The sequence below is a fragment of the Tachyglossus aculeatus genome, chromosome 19, assembly GCF_015852505.1.
Source record: "Tachyglossus aculeatus isolate mTacAcu1 chromosome 19, mTacAcu1.pri, whole genome shotgun sequence".
Taxonomy (NCBI): domain Eukaryota; kingdom Metazoa; phylum Chordata; class Mammalia; order Monotremata; family Tachyglossidae; genus Tachyglossus; species Tachyglossus aculeatus.
The window spans coordinates 28214270-28232199 of record NC_052084.1 but is presented as its reverse complement, the minus strand read 5'-3'; the positions used below and the strand labels follow the sequence as shown (position 1 = coordinate 28232199).

The following is a 17930-nucleotide window of genomic DNA, read 5'->3' as shown; positions in this document are numbered from 1 at the left end:
AAAATCATGGAGTAATTACATCAGCTTCTAACACCAGATGGTTAACGAGGATGCATTCATCCCAAGGGAAACCCCGGAGATAGAATTTGTGGCGCTTCATGAATCAGGGAGGGCAAGCCGCTCAGAACTGAATGAGAAAAAAGCCTGCTCTGGTTTCTTGGAAAGTCATCGAACACAGGGATCTGAAATTAGAGGGAGTGTCCAAAAGTGACAACGCGGGAAGCAGTCAGTTGTATTTATTGAGCGCTTACTGTACGCGGAGCACTGAACAAGGAGCTTGGGAGAGGACAATATAACAATATAGCACATTCCCTGCCCACAATGAGCTTACAGCCTAGACGGGGAGACAGACATGAATATAAATGAATAAATGACAGATACGGACATAAGAGGTTTGGGGCTGGGCCGGGAATGATGAATAAAGGGAGCGAGTCAGGGTGACTCAGAAGGGAGTGGGAGATGAGGAAAGTAGGGTTTAGGGAAAGCCTCTTGGAGGAGATGGGACTTCATTAAGGCTTTGAAAGGGAGGAGAGTGGTAGTCTGGTGAATATGAGAAGGGAGGGCATTTCAGGCCAGAGGCAGGACTGGGCAAGAGGTTCGTGGCGAGATAGATGAGATGGACGTACAGTGAGACGGTTAGCATTAGCTAACGGGAAGCTTTGGGAAGCAGCAGGAAGCCTTCCTCTGTGCACCAGTCTACCCCAGGAATCTTCCAGATGTGTGGAATTCCCTCATCTGTAAAAGGGGTTGAAATGCCAGTTCTCCCTCTCGCTTAAACTGGGATGGGGATTATGCCTGATCTGATCATCTTATAACTACCCCAGTGCTTAGGACAGCGTTCGGCACATAGCAAGAACTTAAATATTACAATTATTATTATCATTATTATAAATCTTGTACTTCCCAAGCGCTTAGTACAGTGCTCTGCACACAGTAAGCGCTCAATAAATACGATTGAATGAATGAATTATACTACTGATAGGGTAGAAGGGAACTGCAGCCCAGTCCCTTCTGGGTAGACTTGAATCATCACTTCCCTTTTAATTGGGAAGCCCCACAGCACCTATGTGTGTATCTGTAATTAATTTATTTATACTCACGTCTGTCTCCCCCACACTAGACTGTGAGCTCACTGTGGGCAGGGAATGTGTCTGTTTATTGTTGTATTGTACTTTCCCAAGCGCTTAGTACAGTGCTCTGCACAAAGTAAGTGCTCAGTAAATATGATTGAATGAATGGAAGGAGACTCCTCTTCCTCCCACTCTTACCTATTTCCATAGCAATGTGGCCTAGTGGATAGAGCAACACATCTGGGAGTCAAAAGGACCTGGGTTCTAATCCTAGCTCTGCCACTTGTCTGCTGTGTGACCTCGGCCAAGTCACTTCACTTCACCTTAGTGACCTCATCTGCAAAATGGGGATGAAGAGTGTGAGCCCCATGTGGAACAGGGACTGGGTCCAACCTGATTAACTGTGGTATCTGCTAAGTGCTTACTGGGTGCCAGGCTCTGTACTAAGCACTGGATTAGTTTATACCTACCTCTGCACTTAGTACAGTGCCTGGAGCATAGTAAGCGCTTAACAAACACCATAAAAAAGGGGAAATCCCTAGACTGACTCCCTGTTTATAACCACTCCTACTGCTCTCCTATTTCAATCCATTCTTCCTCTTCAGGTCTCTGGGAAAGTGGAGAAGAGCTTTTCCCCTCCTCTTTGGTTAATCTTTCTGTCATTCAAAGAGACCTCTTAGCTTTTGGATAGACATCAGGAAAACTAGACAGGGAGGAGTGTGTGATGAAAAGAAATTTTACATTAAATTCCGGAATATCCATTTGGAATTGGATTGCGGGATGAAGATACGAAGTTTACTGTTATATTGTACTCTTCCAAATGCTTAGTACAGTGCTGTATACACAGTAAGCGCTCAATAAATACTATTGAATGAAGTTGATGGAGAATTGGAAAACTAAGTTTTTCAGTGATTTAAATATTGCCTCAATATTTCCAATTATTTAGAAAAGTAAATATGACATGATCAAAAGCCTACAGAATGCAAATTTTGCACAGCCACCCTGAGACCGTTCCTTAGTGAGTAGAAAAGATTTACTCTACAAGTGAGTTCCTTGACGGCTGGATTCTTGTCTATTTACTTTTTTTTTTAATGGTATTTGTTAAGGGCTTACTATGTGGCAGGCACTGTTCCGATGATGATGATGATGGCATTTATTAAGCACTTACTATGTGCAAAGCACTGTTCTAAGTGCTGGGGGGATACAAGGTGATGAGGTTGTCCCACGTGGGGCTCACAATCTTCATCCCCATTTTACAGATGAGGGAACTGAGGCACAGAGAAGTCAGGTGACTTGCCCAAAGTCACACAGCTGACAAGTGGCGGAGCCGGGATTTGAACCCATGACCTTTGACTCCAAAGCCCGGCCTCTTTTCCACTGAGCCACGCTGCTTCCAAACACTGGGGTAGATACAAGCTAACAGGTTGGATACAGTCCCTATCCCACATGGGGCTCACACTCTTACTCCCCATTTTGCAGATGAAGTTACCTAGGCACAGAGCAGTTAAGTGACTTGCTCAAGGTCACACTGCAGACAAGTGGTGGAACCAGGATAAGAACCCAAGTCTTCTGACTTAGGCCTTTGCTCTTTCCATTAGGCGATGCTGCTTCTACCTATTTCTTCGATAGTAGTCTCCCAATCAATCAATCAGAGGTATTTATTGAGTGCTCGCAATGGGCAGAGCACTCTGCTAGGCACTTGGGAGAGTACAATGCAACAGAGTCAGCAGACACGTTCCCTGCCCAAAATGAGTTTACAGTCTAGGAAAGAGAAGTGCTTAGTAAAGTGCTCTGCCCACAGTAAACACTCAGATATCACTGATTGATTGACTGAATAATAATAATAATGGCATTTATTAAGCACTTACTATTACTATGTGCAAATAATAATGATGGCATTTATTAAGCGCTTACTATGTGCAAAGCACTGCGGAGGTTACAAGGTGATCAGGTTGTCCCACGGGGGGCTCACAGTCCTAATCCCCATTTTACAGATGAAGTAACTGAGGTCCAGAGAAGTGAAGTGACTTGCCCAAAGTCACACAGCTGACAATTGGCGGAGCTGGGACTTGAACCCATGACCACTGACTCCAAAGCCCGGGCTGTTTCCACTGAGCCACGCTGCTTCTGTTTAGTCTCTGAAGCAGTAGGATTATGGCCTTTCTCTTAGGGAGAATTACGAGGGAGAAAGAAGCACATCTCAGAAGAGAAATGGACATAATTTTAGACTGTGAGCCCACTGTTGGGTAAGGACTGTCTCTATGTGATGCCAATTGGTACTTCCCAAGCGCTTAGTACAGTGCTCTGCACATAGTAAGCGCTCAATAAATACGATTGATTGATTGATTGATTGATAATGCAACCAAAGTGAGGCCCTAACGTGTCCTCATACCTGTGGAAATTAACAACGGAGCTATGTTTCACGCAGCCGTAGCGTAGCCTAATTAGCTGTCTGACCCACCCTCACTGTGGACAGCAATATGGAGGGAGAAGCCAAACAGAATGCCTCCAGTAGCTTAATACCAAACTCACGAGGCGACATTTACGCAATGATCTATTTTTATTTTTTATCTCCTCCTCCTTTTAGACTTATTCCAAACGCCTTGTAGTTTCGAATGCCAACAGGGGTAGAGCTGGGCTAGCTGCCCAGTGCCCTTCAGCCTACTCACCCCTAAATAAGCTCAGGGTATCAAACCCCGCCTGGGCGATGGGGTGGCATGAGGGTCAGAGACTCTCTCCCCTTCGTGTTTATTCTGAAGAACATAGGCGCTTGAACGAAAGGCAAACGGGAAGCTAATCCGTCGCTGGCTGTGAGCGCGGGTCGGTGCTCACGGCGCCTCTTGAAAACTAAACATTCGAGCAGAGATATTTATTGAGTGCTTACTGTGACAGAGCACTGTACTGAGAGCTTGGGAGAAAATAATACGTCAGAGGTGATAGATGCAATCCTGCCACAAAGAGCTTACAATCTAGTGGGGGAGACAGATGTTAAAATAACTTATGGATATGTATGTAAGTTTTATGGATGCTGAGGGTGGGATGGAAACCCAGTGCTTAAAGGGTAATAATAATAATAATGATAGCATTTATTAAGCGCTTACTATGTGCAAAGCACTGTTCTAAGCACTGGGGAGGTTACAGGGTGATCAGGTTGTCCCGCAGGGAGCTCACAGTTTTAATCCCCATTTTCCAGATGAGGTAACTGAGGCCCAGAGAATAGTAATAGTAATGATGGCATTTATTAAGCGCTTACTATGTGCAAAGCACTGTTCTAAGTGCTGGGGAGGTTACAGGGTGATCAGGTTGTCCCGCAGGGGGCTCACAGTTTTAATCCCCATTTTCCAGAGGAGGTAACTGAGGCCCAGAGAAGTGAAGTGACTTACCCAAAGTCACACAGCTGACAGTTGGCGGAGCTGGGATTTGAACCCATGACCTCTGACTCCAAAGCCCGTGCCCTTTCCACTGAGCTACGCTGCTTTTCGTATTGATATTGATATGGGCATTGATCCAGGAGCCCAGGTGACAGAGATGGGAGAGGAAATAGGGGAAAAGAGGGCTTTGTCGGAAAAGGGCATGGTCTGGGAATCAGAGGACCTGGGTTCTATTCCTGGCTCTACCGGTTGCTCACTGTGTGACCTTGGGCAAGTCACTTCACTGAGCCCCAGTTCTCCCATTCTCCCTCCTACTTGGACTGTGAGTTAGTTCCATGTGGGACAGGGACTGTGTCCAACATAAGTGATTTGTACCTACCCCAGGGACTAGAACGGTCTTCAACACATAATAAGTGATCAACAAATACCATAAAACAAACAATAAGTCTTTAAAGATGTGGAGAGTGACCCACAGATGGAAGAGAGATGGTGGCAGAGATGAGAGGTGGCAGATGAAAGTTGAGACAATTGATTCAATCATATTTACTGAACGCTTACTTGTGCAGAGCACTGTACTAAGCACTTGGATAGTACAATTAATAATAATAATAATGATGGCATTTATTAAGCGCTTACTATGTGCAAAGCACTGTTCTAAGCGCTGAAGAATTTGCAAGGTGATCAGGTTGTCCCAAGTGGGGCTCACAGTCTTAATACCCATTTTACAGAGCAGGTAACTGAGGCCCAGAGAAGTGAAGTGACTTGCCCAAAGTCACACAGCTGACAAGTGGCAGAGCCGGGATTTGAACCCATGACCTCTGGCTTCAAAGCCCGGGCTCTTTCTGCTGAGCCACGCTGCTTCCCTACTTCCCAAGCGCTTAGTACAGTGCTCTGCACATAGTAAGCGCTCAATAAATATGATTGATGATGATGAGTAAGCGCTTGAATTGAGTCAAGGGAGTGGAAAGGCATAAACATGACTCTTCTTCACTCCCTAGACTAAGACCGCTGACTTCCGAGTTCCCGAGAGGAATTTAACACATGCCCTTATGGGGGTGTTTATTAAGTACTAAGTGCCAAGCAGTGAAAATACAACATATTCAAATCACACACAGTTCTTGTCCCACGTGAGCCTCACAGTCTAAGGGGGAGAACTTGAGTGTGGGATAGGGACCTTGGTGACCCTGGATGCCCAGACTTTTCTCCTCCTCCGCACTGGCTCGTGGCCAAGGTTGGCTTTCCCGGGGAGTGTTAGAAAATTGCCTTTCTTCAGGCAGCCTGCTCCATAATAATAATACTTGTGGCATTTGTTGAGCGCTTACTATGTAGGTTCAAAATCATCAAGTCCCTCATGGGGCTCCTGGTCTAAGTAGGAGGGAGAACAGGGATGGAATCCCTGTTTTGCAGATGAGGGAACTGAGGCACAGAGAAGTGAAGAGACTTGCCCAGGCCACGTGGCAGAGCTGGGATTAAAATCCAGGCCCTCTGTCTCCCAGGCCCATGCTCTATCCACTAGGCCACCCTGCTTCCTTCCACCTGAACCATATTGTGCAAATACAGCACGGCCAACATTGCAGAGGCCATTTAGCAGTCCTTGGCTATGAATAGAGTAACATCTCCTAATAACAATAACAGTAATAATGATTGTGGTATTTAAGTGCTTACTACGTGCCAAGCACTGTTCTAAGAGCTGGGGTGGATACAAGCAGATTGGGTTGAACACAGCCCCTGTCTCATATGGGCTTTACAATCTTAATCCCCATTTTACAGATGAGGTAAATGAGGCACAGAGAAGTTAAGTTACTTGCCCAAGGTCACACAGTTGATATGTGGTGTATCAGGCCCTTCTGATTTCCAGGCCTGTGTTCTATCCACCAGGCCATGCTGTTTCTCTAAAATTTCTCCCCAGAACATGGCTTTCCCACCCATAATTAGTAGTACACATGGAACTGAAACGGCCCCCTAATCTTTCCATCTAGCCTGTAAATCCTCCGGAATGTAAGCTTGCTGTGGGCAGGGAATGTGTCTGTTTATTATATTGTACTTCCCCCTGCACTTAGTACAGTGTTCTGCACACAGAAAGTGCTCAATAAATATAATTGAATGAAGCTCCCAGGAACACTAGTCATTCTTTTTTTTTGAGGGGGGAGAAGGGGAGAAAAGACCCCTGGGCCCGCACAGAATGCCTCACAGCGAGCTTTGAAGCCGATAAACATCTGTCTGTTATTTCCTGTCCTCAGGACTTCGTTCTGTTTGATTGCCAGAGCATTCTATGGATGAGGTCACTTTCCTCCGAGGAGTACAGGCCACTGGAGCCTTTCGCTGACATAATTAATTATCTGTAATCTGGGGCAGGCCCAGAAAAATTTCCACACAACCCCCTCCTCTTCCTGTCCCTGTTCTAAGCATCAATTTCAAGGGGCTTGAGGAGCCCCAACCCTTCTTGTTTGTTGACGCAGATGAAGGTATTTGTCCTGCTCTATCCCGAGGGGACAGAGAAGCGGGGCCAACTGCTGCTGGTTATTTCCCGGAGGTGACTTTTGGCGGAGAAGGGGAAGGGACCCAAAGAGGTCACCTCGGGCTACAAACACAAACCAAGGCACTTTTGGTTATCGGTGGGGGGGTTTTCCAGCGTGTCAAACCTGCTGCAGGGAACATGTCTGCCAATTCCGTTGTGTTGTACTTCATTCGATCCTATTTATTGATTACTTACTGCTTGCAGAGCTCTGCACTAAGTGCTCGGGAGAGTACACTATAACAATAAACAGGCACGTTCCCTGCCCACAACGAACTTACAAAGTGCTTAGTATAGGGCTCTGAACAGTCCCCCACCACCCAGACTATAGGTTCCCCATCTGGACTGTAAATTCATTCTGGGCAGGGGAGGTGTCTGTTGTTATATTGTACTTTCCCAAGTGCTTAGGACAACTCTCTGCCCACAGTAAGTGCTCCGTAAATATGATTAACTACTTGACAAGTGCTCAATAAATACCACTGATGAGGACGATGATTCTGGACTGTAAGCTTGTTGTAATAATAATAATAATGGCATTTGTTAAGCACTTACTATGTGCAAAGCACTGTTCTAAGCGCTGGGGAGGTTACAAGGTGATCAGGTTGTCCCGCGGCAGGCTCACAGTCTTAATCCCCATGTTACAGATGAGGTAACTGAGGCACAGAGAAGTTAAGTGACTTACCCAAAGTCACACAGCTGACAATTGGCGGAGCCGGGATTTGAACCCTTGACCTCTGACTCCAAAGCCCGGGCTCTTTCCGAATGTGTCTGTTATACTGCACTCCCCAAATACACTTAGTACACTGACTTGTAAACAGCAAGTGCTCAATAAATACCAATCAATCAATTAATCGTATTTATTGAGCGCTAACTGTGTGCGGAGCACTGTACTGAGCGCTTGGGAAGTACAAGTTGGCAACATATAGAGACAGATAATGAGGCTGGTGAAAGTGGAAGGGAGGAGAACAGTCGATTAATAATGAAATTAAATAAATGAAACCTTGGCCATTTATAAAAACGTCATCTAGGTGAGACCAGCACAAGTCAAGGCCTGCCACAGAGAGTATCGGTGATCGGAGAGCAATTATTGGAGATTTGATCAGACAAGAATCCACTAGGATTCTCCGCCATTTCCACTGTCGAAGCAGAGGGAATCAATCAGTCAGTGGTGTTTATCGAGCTTGTACTCTATGCAGAGCATTGTACTAAGAGCTTGGAAGAGTACAATACAGTTGGTAGACATGATTTCTGCCCTCAAGGAGTTTATAATCAACAGGATGTAGAGCACTGCACTAAGTACTTAGAGCATAAAAGAGTTGGTAAACATGATCCCTGTTCACAAGGAGTCTACAAACCAGTGGGAGGAAACAGACATTAGTATAAATTACATTACGGGTCACAGGGAGTAAGGCTATTTTCAGAAGCAACATGGCCTAGCACTGGTCTGGGAATCAGAAGACCTGGGTTCTGATTCCATCTCTGCTGTGTGACCTGGAATAAGCCAGTTAACTTCTCTGTGCCTCAGTTCCCTCATCTCCAAAATGAGGATTCAATGTGTTTTTTTAATTAATGGCATTCATTCAGCACTATGTGTTCTGAGCACTGAGGTAGATACCAGGTAATCAGATTGGACTCAGTCCCTGCCCCACATGGGGCTCACAGTCTCAATTCCCATTTTACAGGTGAGGTAACTGAGGCACAGAGAAGGGAAGTGATTTGCAGCAGACAAATGGCAGTGTCAGGACTAGAACCCAGGTCCTTCTGATTCCCAGGCCTGTGTTCTATGCACTAGACCACGCTGCTTCCCCCTCCTAATTAGACTTACATGTGACCTGATGATCTTGTCTCCACCCCAGCGTTTGATACGTGTTTACTATGTTGGCAGCACTGTAACAGATACAACAACTGTATGCTCAAGTACTGCGAGAGGACACACAGTCGCTGGTTTTCAGCGAATAAGCCGAAAGGATTCTCCAAACATCTGAAAGATCAGCTCTGGTAGAATTAGCTGCGTCTAGACGGGGCCAAGTTTGACAGGAAAACATGTCCCCTTTTAGAACTTCTGTGTATGTCGTGTTTCTTCCTCACTGTGGTGATCTCAGAGAGCCAGACAACTACTCCCAATCTCAGAGCATGTTCCAAGAGCAACTTGATTTGCATGTTGCCAACTTGTTTAACATTTCACTAGTGAAAATGCCAGTTTGGAAGAGTATAATTGGCCAAGGAGTCCAGCGAAGCTTTAAGAGATTGCTCTTCGTACCAACTTAAAATAATAATTACAGTATTTACTGGGGGCTTACTATCAATCAACGGTATTTTCTGAGGGCTTACTATGTCTGGAGCACTGTACTAAGCGCTTGGGAGAGTACAACACAACAGAATTAGCAGACACATTCTCCGCACATGAGAAAACTGAGGCCCAGAGATGTTAACTGACTTGCCCCTTATCACAAGGCAGGTTTGCAGCAAGTTGTTCTCCAGTGAGTTCAGCCCTACTGAAACTTTCATTCTTCACTGCCTCATGAGTTTCAAATACTCTCTAAACCCAATTATAATAATAATCGTGGCATTTGTGCCGACTTGTACTTCCCAAGCGCTTAGTACAGTGCTCTGCACACAGTAAGCACTCAATAAATACGATTGATTGATTAAATGCTTACTATTCTTCAAGCACTATTGTGAGAGCTGGGATAGATACAGGATAATCAGGTTGGATACAGTCCCCATCCCATATGGGACTCGTAGTCTTCATGCCTATTTTATTATAGATGAGGGAACTGAGGCACAGAGAATAATAATAATGATGGTATTTGTTAAGCACCTACTATGTGTCAGGCACTGTTCTAAGCACTGGTGGGGTGGAGGGATGCAAGAGAATCGAGTTGAACATAGTCCCTGTCCCCCGTGGGGCTCACAGTCTCAATCCCCATTTTACAGAGGAGGTAACTGAGGCCCAGAGAAGTGAAGTGACTTGCCCAAGATCACATGGCAGACAAGTGGTGGAGCTGGGATTAGAACCAATGACCTTCTGAATCCCAGGCCCACGCTCTATCCACTAGGCCATGCTTATTGACAGTCCCCTATTCTTGTGATATAGGAATAATCCGAATTGTAGTCAATCAATCAGTCGATCAGTAGCATTTATATTAAACTCTCAGGAGAGTACAGTGACGCCTGTTCTCCAAAAGCTTACCATCTTGAAACATATGCTAAAATTAGATGGGAGGAAGTAATTTTGTGAGATACGTACATAAATACTATGGTGTTTTTGAGTATTAAAAGTGTCGGTGGCATGGAAGGGCTGATATGGCAGTTGGGAGATAAAGTTGGGGAGGTGGAGAAGTGTGGCCTGGTGGATAGAACATTGGCCTGGGACTCAAAAGACCTGGGTTCTAATCGCGGCTCCACCCCTTGTCTGCTCTGTGACCTTGGGCCAGTCACTTCGCTTCTCTGTGCCTCAATTACCTCATCTGTAAAATGGGGATTAAGACTGTGAGCCCCACATGGGACGAACAGCGCTTGACATGTAGTAAGCACTTAAATACCATTATTATTATTATAAATACTATTGATTCAATCAAATTTGAGCACTTACTGAAGGCAGAGCACTGTAGTAATTGCTTGGGAGAGTACAATAGGGCAATAAAACAGACACATTCCCTGCCCACAATGCACTAATTGATGACATCAGTGGTATGACTGCCAATAAGCTCCATTAGAAGGTGGCATAGGATCCCAAGACCAGAAGTGGGGGGAGGATCTGGCCCTTTATTTAGGGGTTGGGGGGCTGCGGAGGGGGTCTGTCAGAATCCCAGAGCGTGTTTTCTCCATCTGTTTGGCAGCACACACACAAACCTGGCTCAAAAACGATTTCCTCCTAAATTAGCTATTCCCCAAAGAGCCATAGACGGGTTCGCAAATGAGCTCTTATGACTCTAAAATAAGAGGGGTGGGGAGGGTCTGTTGAAATCTGGACACGTCGCTTCCTGTTTCCCTTCAGCCTCCGAGCAGGAAATGAAGCGCTTCAGGGTGGGTATTTTGACGGCAATTCTCCTGCCCCAACAAGCCTCCACATTGTCCGGCTGGAGCCCGGGCACTTAAGATAAGAGTCCAGTAGGCCCCTGGGTTGAGAGTGGTTTGATCCGTTATCAGGGTGGTTTCTCTCCATCTATTTCAGGCCATTCTTATAGTCGTTTAGAATAGGAACGCTCCATTTGTTAGTATTTCCAATCTCCCACAACGGAGGGGATTTAACCTGTCACAGAGGCTAAGAATGGGTCAGATCCACGGTCCTGCCAGCCCCAAGGACGGTGTTACCGGGACGTTTGGATATACTAATGAGATCTGTGGTATTTATTAAGTACTTAACAGTGTGTCGAGCACCGTACTAAGCATTGGAAGAGATACGAGATAATCTAGACACAGTCCCTGTCCCACATGGAGTTCACGGTCCACGTAGGAGGGAGAACAGATATCGAATCCTCATCTTACATAAAAGGAAACCGCGGTATGGAGAAGCGAAGTGACTTGCCCAAGTGCAGCAGGCAAGCAGCTTCTAGACTGTGAGCCCGTTGTCAGGTAGGGATCATCTCTTTATGTTGTCGATTTGTTCTTCCTAAGCACTTGGTGCACTGCTCTGAACACAGTAAGTGCTCAATAGTGCTCTTTTAGACTGTGAGCCCACTACTGAGTAGGGACTGCCTCTATATGTTGCCAACTTGTACTTCCCAAGTGCTTAGTACGGTGCTCTGCACACAGTAAGCGCTCAATAAATACGATTGATGAAATACGATTGAATGAATGAGCAGGTATTAGAACCCAGGTCCTCTGATTCCCAGACCCACGCTCTTTCCACTAGACCACACTGCTACATCCGTCCTCAGGCTAAGGACGGACTACCCAACATCTCCAACTTTCACTCTTTGGAGTGTTGATTTTTGGGGGGCTCTTTTTGTATTTGCTAATCGCTTACTCTGTGCCAGGCACTGTACTAAGCACTGGGGCTGTTACAAGTTGGACACAGTCCATGTTCCCCATGGGACTCACAGTCTTGATCCCCATTTTACAGATGAGGGAACTGAGGTACAGAGAAGTGAAGTGACTTGTTCAAGGTCACACACAGACAGGTGGCAGAGCAGGGATTAGAACCCAGGTCCTTCTGACTCCCGGGACTGTGCTGTATCCACTAGGCCATGCTGCTTCCATGAATGTATCATTCATGAGGTTGTTTTGAACGCGCTAAAATTTTCCGCCTCCACAACTTCCTCTGGGAATTAATTCCATATGTTTCCCCTTCATTGTGTGAAGAAGTGTTTCCTCTTATTTGTTTGGAGCCTACCACTTTCAGGCTTCACTGGCTGTCCCCTCCTCTGGAGCTATGGATTTGGTGAGCAACAATTCCACGTTCACGCTTCTCATATTCTTCATTGGTTTGTAACTCAAATCAGGCCCTCTCTCAAACTTTGTCCTGCTAAATGCAAGAGACCTGATCTTCTCTCAACTCCACCACTCTCCTGCTATAGGACCTTGGGCAAATCCCTTAACTTCTCTGGGCCTCAGTTTCCTCATCTATAAAATACCCGTTCTCCCTCACCCTTCGACTGTGATCCCTGGGCCAATCAATCGTATTTATTGAGCTCTTACCGTGTGCAGAGTACTGCTCTAAACACTTTGGACAGTTGGTAGGCATGTTCCCCACCCACGAGGAGCTTACAGTCTAGAGGGGGAAGGCCTCTTGGAGGGGTTTTGATTTTTAATAAAGTTTTGAAGGTGGGGAGAGCGATGGTTTGTCGGTTATGAAGGGGGAGAGCGTGCCAGGCCAGAGGAAGGATGTGGGCGAGGGGTCAGTGGTGAGATAAGCAAGCTCGAGGTACTGTGAGTAAGTTGGCATTGGAGGAATGAAGCGTGCGGGTGGGATTGTATTAGGAAATCTGAGAGGGAGAAGAGTGATTGAAGCTTTAAAAACCTATGATAAGGAGTCCCTATTCCAATGCACTTAGGTAGATATCCTTATACCCTACCACTCTGTAATTTAATGTCTCTCTTTCCCTTTAAACTTTGAAGTCCTTTGAGGGCAAGGTAGATATCCTTATACCCTGCCACTCTGTAATTTAATGTCTCTCTTTGCCTTTAAACTTTAAAGTCCCTTGAGGGAAAGGATTATGACTACTAACTCTACTGCATTGTACATTCCAAAATGCTTAGTACAGTGCCCTGCTCACAGTAAGCACTAAACACCATTAATTGATCGATGAATGGACAGATGAAAAAGAATCGTCCTCAGGTGACATCCCAGCTGCATGCCTCTCAGAAACACTAAAACCAACTAAACCTAAGTGCCGAGGACAGGAAGGAAAATAAAAATTGTGTCCTGTTCCCTGGCTGCCAGTTGCTTTAGGCTTTCTTTAAAGTCTTCTTGGGCTGCTTTTGGCACAGATAAAGAAGCGATCCTGGGGTCAGAATTTTGATTTGGGAATTATCACTTGTCTGCTGTGTAACTTTGGGCAAGTCACTTCACTTCTCTGTGCCTCAGATCGCTCATCTGTAAAATGAGGATTATGAATGTGAGTGTCATGTGGGATGCAGACTTTGTCCAACCTGTTTAGTTTTTATCTACCCCAGTGCTTTTGTAAAGTGCCTGGCACATAGTCAGAGCTTAACAAATATCACTAAACACCATCCTAAAATACAAGCTAAACAAAAAAACCCAAACTCAAAACCTTAACTGCTTCCTGAGTAGCAAATTGCTCAAATCTACCACAAATCAGGCAGGAACTGGGGAAGAGCATCTCTACCAGTCCAAAAACAACCACTTCACCCCAACATGGAAACATCCCTCACCCCAAGTCTCTCTTTTATGGATGAGTTCTCTCCTCTGGCCCTAGTCTAAAGCATCCACTGAAATAAACACTGCTACCAACACACTTCCCCATTAAAACTCACAAACTGGCACGTGCATTCATTCACATACTTACTTCTATTAAATTTCTGTCTTTCCCTCTAGACTGAAAGCTTGTCATGGGTAGGGATCATGCCTACCAACTCTGTTGTACTGTAGTATTAATAATAATAAGTTCCCCCTTCTAGACTGTGAGCCCATTGTTGGGTAGGGACCGTCTCTATGTGTCACCAACTTGTACTTCCCAAGTGCTTAGTACAGTGCTTTGCACACAGTAAGCACTCAATGAATATGATTGAATGAATGAATAGTATTTGTTAAGTACTTACTATGTGTCAAGCACTGTTCTAAGTTCTGGGGTAGATACAAGCTAATCAGATTGGACACAGTCCCTGTCCCACATGAAGCTCACAGTCTTAATCCCCATTTTACAGATGAGGGAATTGAGGCACAGAGAAATGAATAGATACAATGGAAAAGTGGCAGAGCCGTGATCAGAATCCAGGTCCTTCAGATTCCCAGGCCCAAGTTCTCTCCATTCTTCAAACCCAGCTTCTCCTGCATCTCACTATGTGCTGCAGGGAGAAGCGCTCAGAGAAGAGCCTTCGTTAGGCTCTGAATGTCACTCTCCTTACCTGCAGTTCACCCTCCATGATGCTGAGAAGTTGGATGAGATCTTCCTTGGAGAGCTCCAGGGGTTTCTTCTTCTGTTCTCCATCCCCGGCCTGTTTAAGGTGCCTTTTGACAGTTCCCGACACGGTCATGTCTCCTTCTTTTCTTCTACTGGGTCTGTTCTTTTTCTTGGCCCCTTCCTGAGGACCTTCTCCTTCGGGACAGCCGATGGTGGAGGGCTTGAGGCGAGAGAAGTAGCCATTGGACGAACTCTCGCCTCCTTGGTTTCGGGATCTCATTCCTGCCTGCAGCACCAAGAGAGAGAAGATAGTCTTTAATAATTGCAGCATTCGTTAAGCACTCACTCCATTTCAAATGCTTTTCTAATTGTTGCAAGTCAATCAGGTCAGACACAGTCCATGTCCCACATGGGGCTCCCAGCCTAACTAGGAGGAAGGACAGGTACTGAAGCCCCACTCTATAGTTGAGGAAACTGAGGCACAGAGAAGTAACTTGCCCAAGGTCACACAGTGGACAAGTGGCACAGCAGGATTCAAACCCCAGTTCTCCGACTTCAAGGCCCGTGTTCCTTTCACTAGGCCATGAGATTGTACTACAACATCAAACTGTATACCCAAAGGCTCATGCAGAAAGTCCTTCCCTCCCCTATTTTTTATAATTATAATTTGATATTTATGAAGCATTTACTAGGTGCCAAGCACTGTATTAGACACGGGATAGATACAAGATGGGACACAGTCCCTGCCCGCCATGAGGCTCCCAATTTAAGTAGGAGAGAGTAGGATTTAATCCCCATTTTACAGATGAGGAAACAGACACGGACAAGTTAAGTGACTTGCCCAAGATCACACAGCAAGGAAGCAGCAGATCTAGGTTTAGAACTCAGGTCCTCTAACTCCCAACCCATGCTCTTTCCACTAGGCCAAGCTGCTTTCTTGTGAGGTATCAAAGCGCTATATATCAAGACTTGTATTAAGCCAGACCCTGTCTCTGTCCCATACGAGATTCACAAACCAAGCTATTTATCCTCATTCCTCTCTCTAATTTATCCTCACTTCCTTTCTCTAATTCCAACCTTCTTAAAGTCAAGATGTCTCTTGATCACACCCTCCCCTGACTTGGAAAGTCCCTCTCCCTTCCCATCCAGCAGATCGCTGCATCCCCCATCTTTGGAGCCCTTCTTAAAAATCACTCCTCCTTCAAAACATCTTCCCTGACTGACCCCTTCATCTCCTCACCCTCTTTCCCCTCCACTGCCGCTTCAAAAGCTCTGTGTCACCCTGATCCTTGAGTCCTCTAGACTCTAAGATCATTGTGGGCAGGGAACGCGTCTATGACTCTGTGTTGTACTCTCCCAAGCGCTTAGTACAGTGCTCTGCACACAAAAGGTGGTCAATAAGTACCATAGGGGATGAAGGGAGGAAAAAAGGTGTCAAACTGCATGAATAGCTGTGGGAAGCAGTGTGGCGTAGTGGATAGAGCGTAATTCTAGTGAATAAATCACACTTTTTTCTTTTAATAATAATAATAATAATAATAATGGCATTTGTTAAGCGCTTACTATGTGCAAAGCACTGTTCTAAGTGCTGGGGGGGATACAAGGTGATCAGGTTGTCCCCCATGGGGATGGCTTCTAATCCTGGTTCCACCACTTGTCTGCTGTGTGACCTTAGGCAAGTCACTTCACTTCTCTGAGCCTCTGTTTCCTCATCTGTAAAATGGGGATTCAATATCCGTTCTCCCTCCTACTTAAGCTGTGAGCCCAATTTAGGACAAGGACTGTGTTCAAATCTGATTATCTGGTTTCTATCTTCCAAGGGCTTAGTAAGCACAATAAATATGCCTAATTGATCTACCCCAGCAGTTAGTACAGTGCTTGGCAGAGAGTAACTGCTTACAGCAACTACAATTGTTATTCTTGGACTGAGGTTCATTGGACATGAGGGCATTGACTTCTCACCACTGAAATTAAGTCATTTTCATTGCAGTTATTTGCTCTTCAGTCTTGCCAAATGTTTCAAGGCTTATAGCAGAATCATTACATCACCCAAATCAACGGATAAAAAAAAAAGTCTGCCCCTTTTACCTCAAAACACTTTTCATGTGAAATACCCACTAATTAGCTTTTTCCTTTACCAAGACTAATTTTATAAAAGATACCCTTGTCGGTATGCAGACATGAAATACGGAGAGTGTTAATATGAAAACTTTTTGTACTGAAGCGGTCGCAAATTAAGGGTTCCATAAAGTTCAATTCAGGGTGGTAAATGCATGGGATGAATTATTAAGGAATCTTATTATACAGTGCAGTCAGTCGATGGTATTTGAGTGCTTACTGTGTGCAGAACATTGGGCTAATCGCTTGTGAGAGTACAATACAACAATAAACAGACACATTCCACGGAGCATCGGGTATATAGTGAAGCAGTTTTCTCTGCCGTCATTATCCTCGTGATGTTTGAAATATCAAATCCATGAGCAAGATGCCCTCCCATGTGAGTTTATCAGACCAGCACAACGCCTAGAAATTTGCCCATTTCCTGACCGGCATGCCCATGTGTTTTCAGCGCGTATATCGGAGTGGTCCCGGGGATCATTGTCAAAAAAATCAGACCTCCATGATGAACAAAGTCAATCCCTGAGGAACTTGGGAAAGCTGTTGGCAGCTCCAGGTTTGTAACGGGAAAATAAATATGAGATGATTCTTCAATTATTTTCATTGTAGCTGAGAGTGAGAGGATCACCCATATTTCCTTTTCTGTTTGGATCTCTCACGTTGGATGGGTGTATGCTTTCTCTCTCTCCCTCCCTCTCCCAGTTGGAGGAATTCAAACAGAAAAACCTTCCCCAGTCTGACTCCACTTCCCCACCTCCAAGGGATGGCAGTTGTCAGGCTAAGCAGCCGCATTCTGTCCCGTCACGGCCTGCCGGAGCTGGCTGCCACCCCAATTCCTGAGGAGATTCCAAGCCAGTCCACCATTTTGCTGGTCAGCCTGATCTGACTCCCTCAGCAGTATGTATATCGAGCCTTATTACTCTATTTATTTACTTATTTTACTTGTACCTATCTATTCTATTTATTTTATTTTGTTAGTATGTTTGGTTTTGTTCTCTGTCTCCCCCTTTCAGACTGTGAGCCCACTGTTGGGTAGGGACTGTCTCTAGATGTTGCCAACTTGTACTTCCCAAGCGCTTAGTACAGTGCTCTGCACACAGTAAGCGCTCAATAAACACGATTGATTGATTGATTGATTGATTGATGAGGGCAGGTGGTGGGCTCTGGCTCTGATAGGAAGCAGCATGGCCTAGTGAAAAGAGCCCAATCCTGAGAGCCAGAAGACCTGGATTCTAATCCTGGCTCCAGCACTCTTATGCTGGGTGACCCTGGGCAAGTCACTTCACTTCTCTGTGGCTCAGTCACCTCATCTGTAAAATGGGGATTA

At 45.4% G+C, this 17930-nt stretch overlaps 1 protein-coding gene across 2 annotated transcripts in view; it reads right to left on the bottom strand.

Moving 5' to 3' along the window:
• FILIP1 (filamin A interacting protein 1) overlaps positions 1–17930 on the bottom strand; it is a 92436-nt gene that overhangs the window by 43157 nt on the left and 31349 nt on the right. For both annotated transcript variants that reach the window (XM_038761158.1, XM_038761159.1), the window contains exon 2: positions 14490–14771. In XM_038761158.1, the coding sequence (XP_038617086.1) occupies positions 14490–14765 (276 nt within the window). In that variant the 5' untranslated portion in view covers positions 14766–14771. The remainder of the gene's footprint in view (positions 1–14489; positions 14772–17930) is intronic.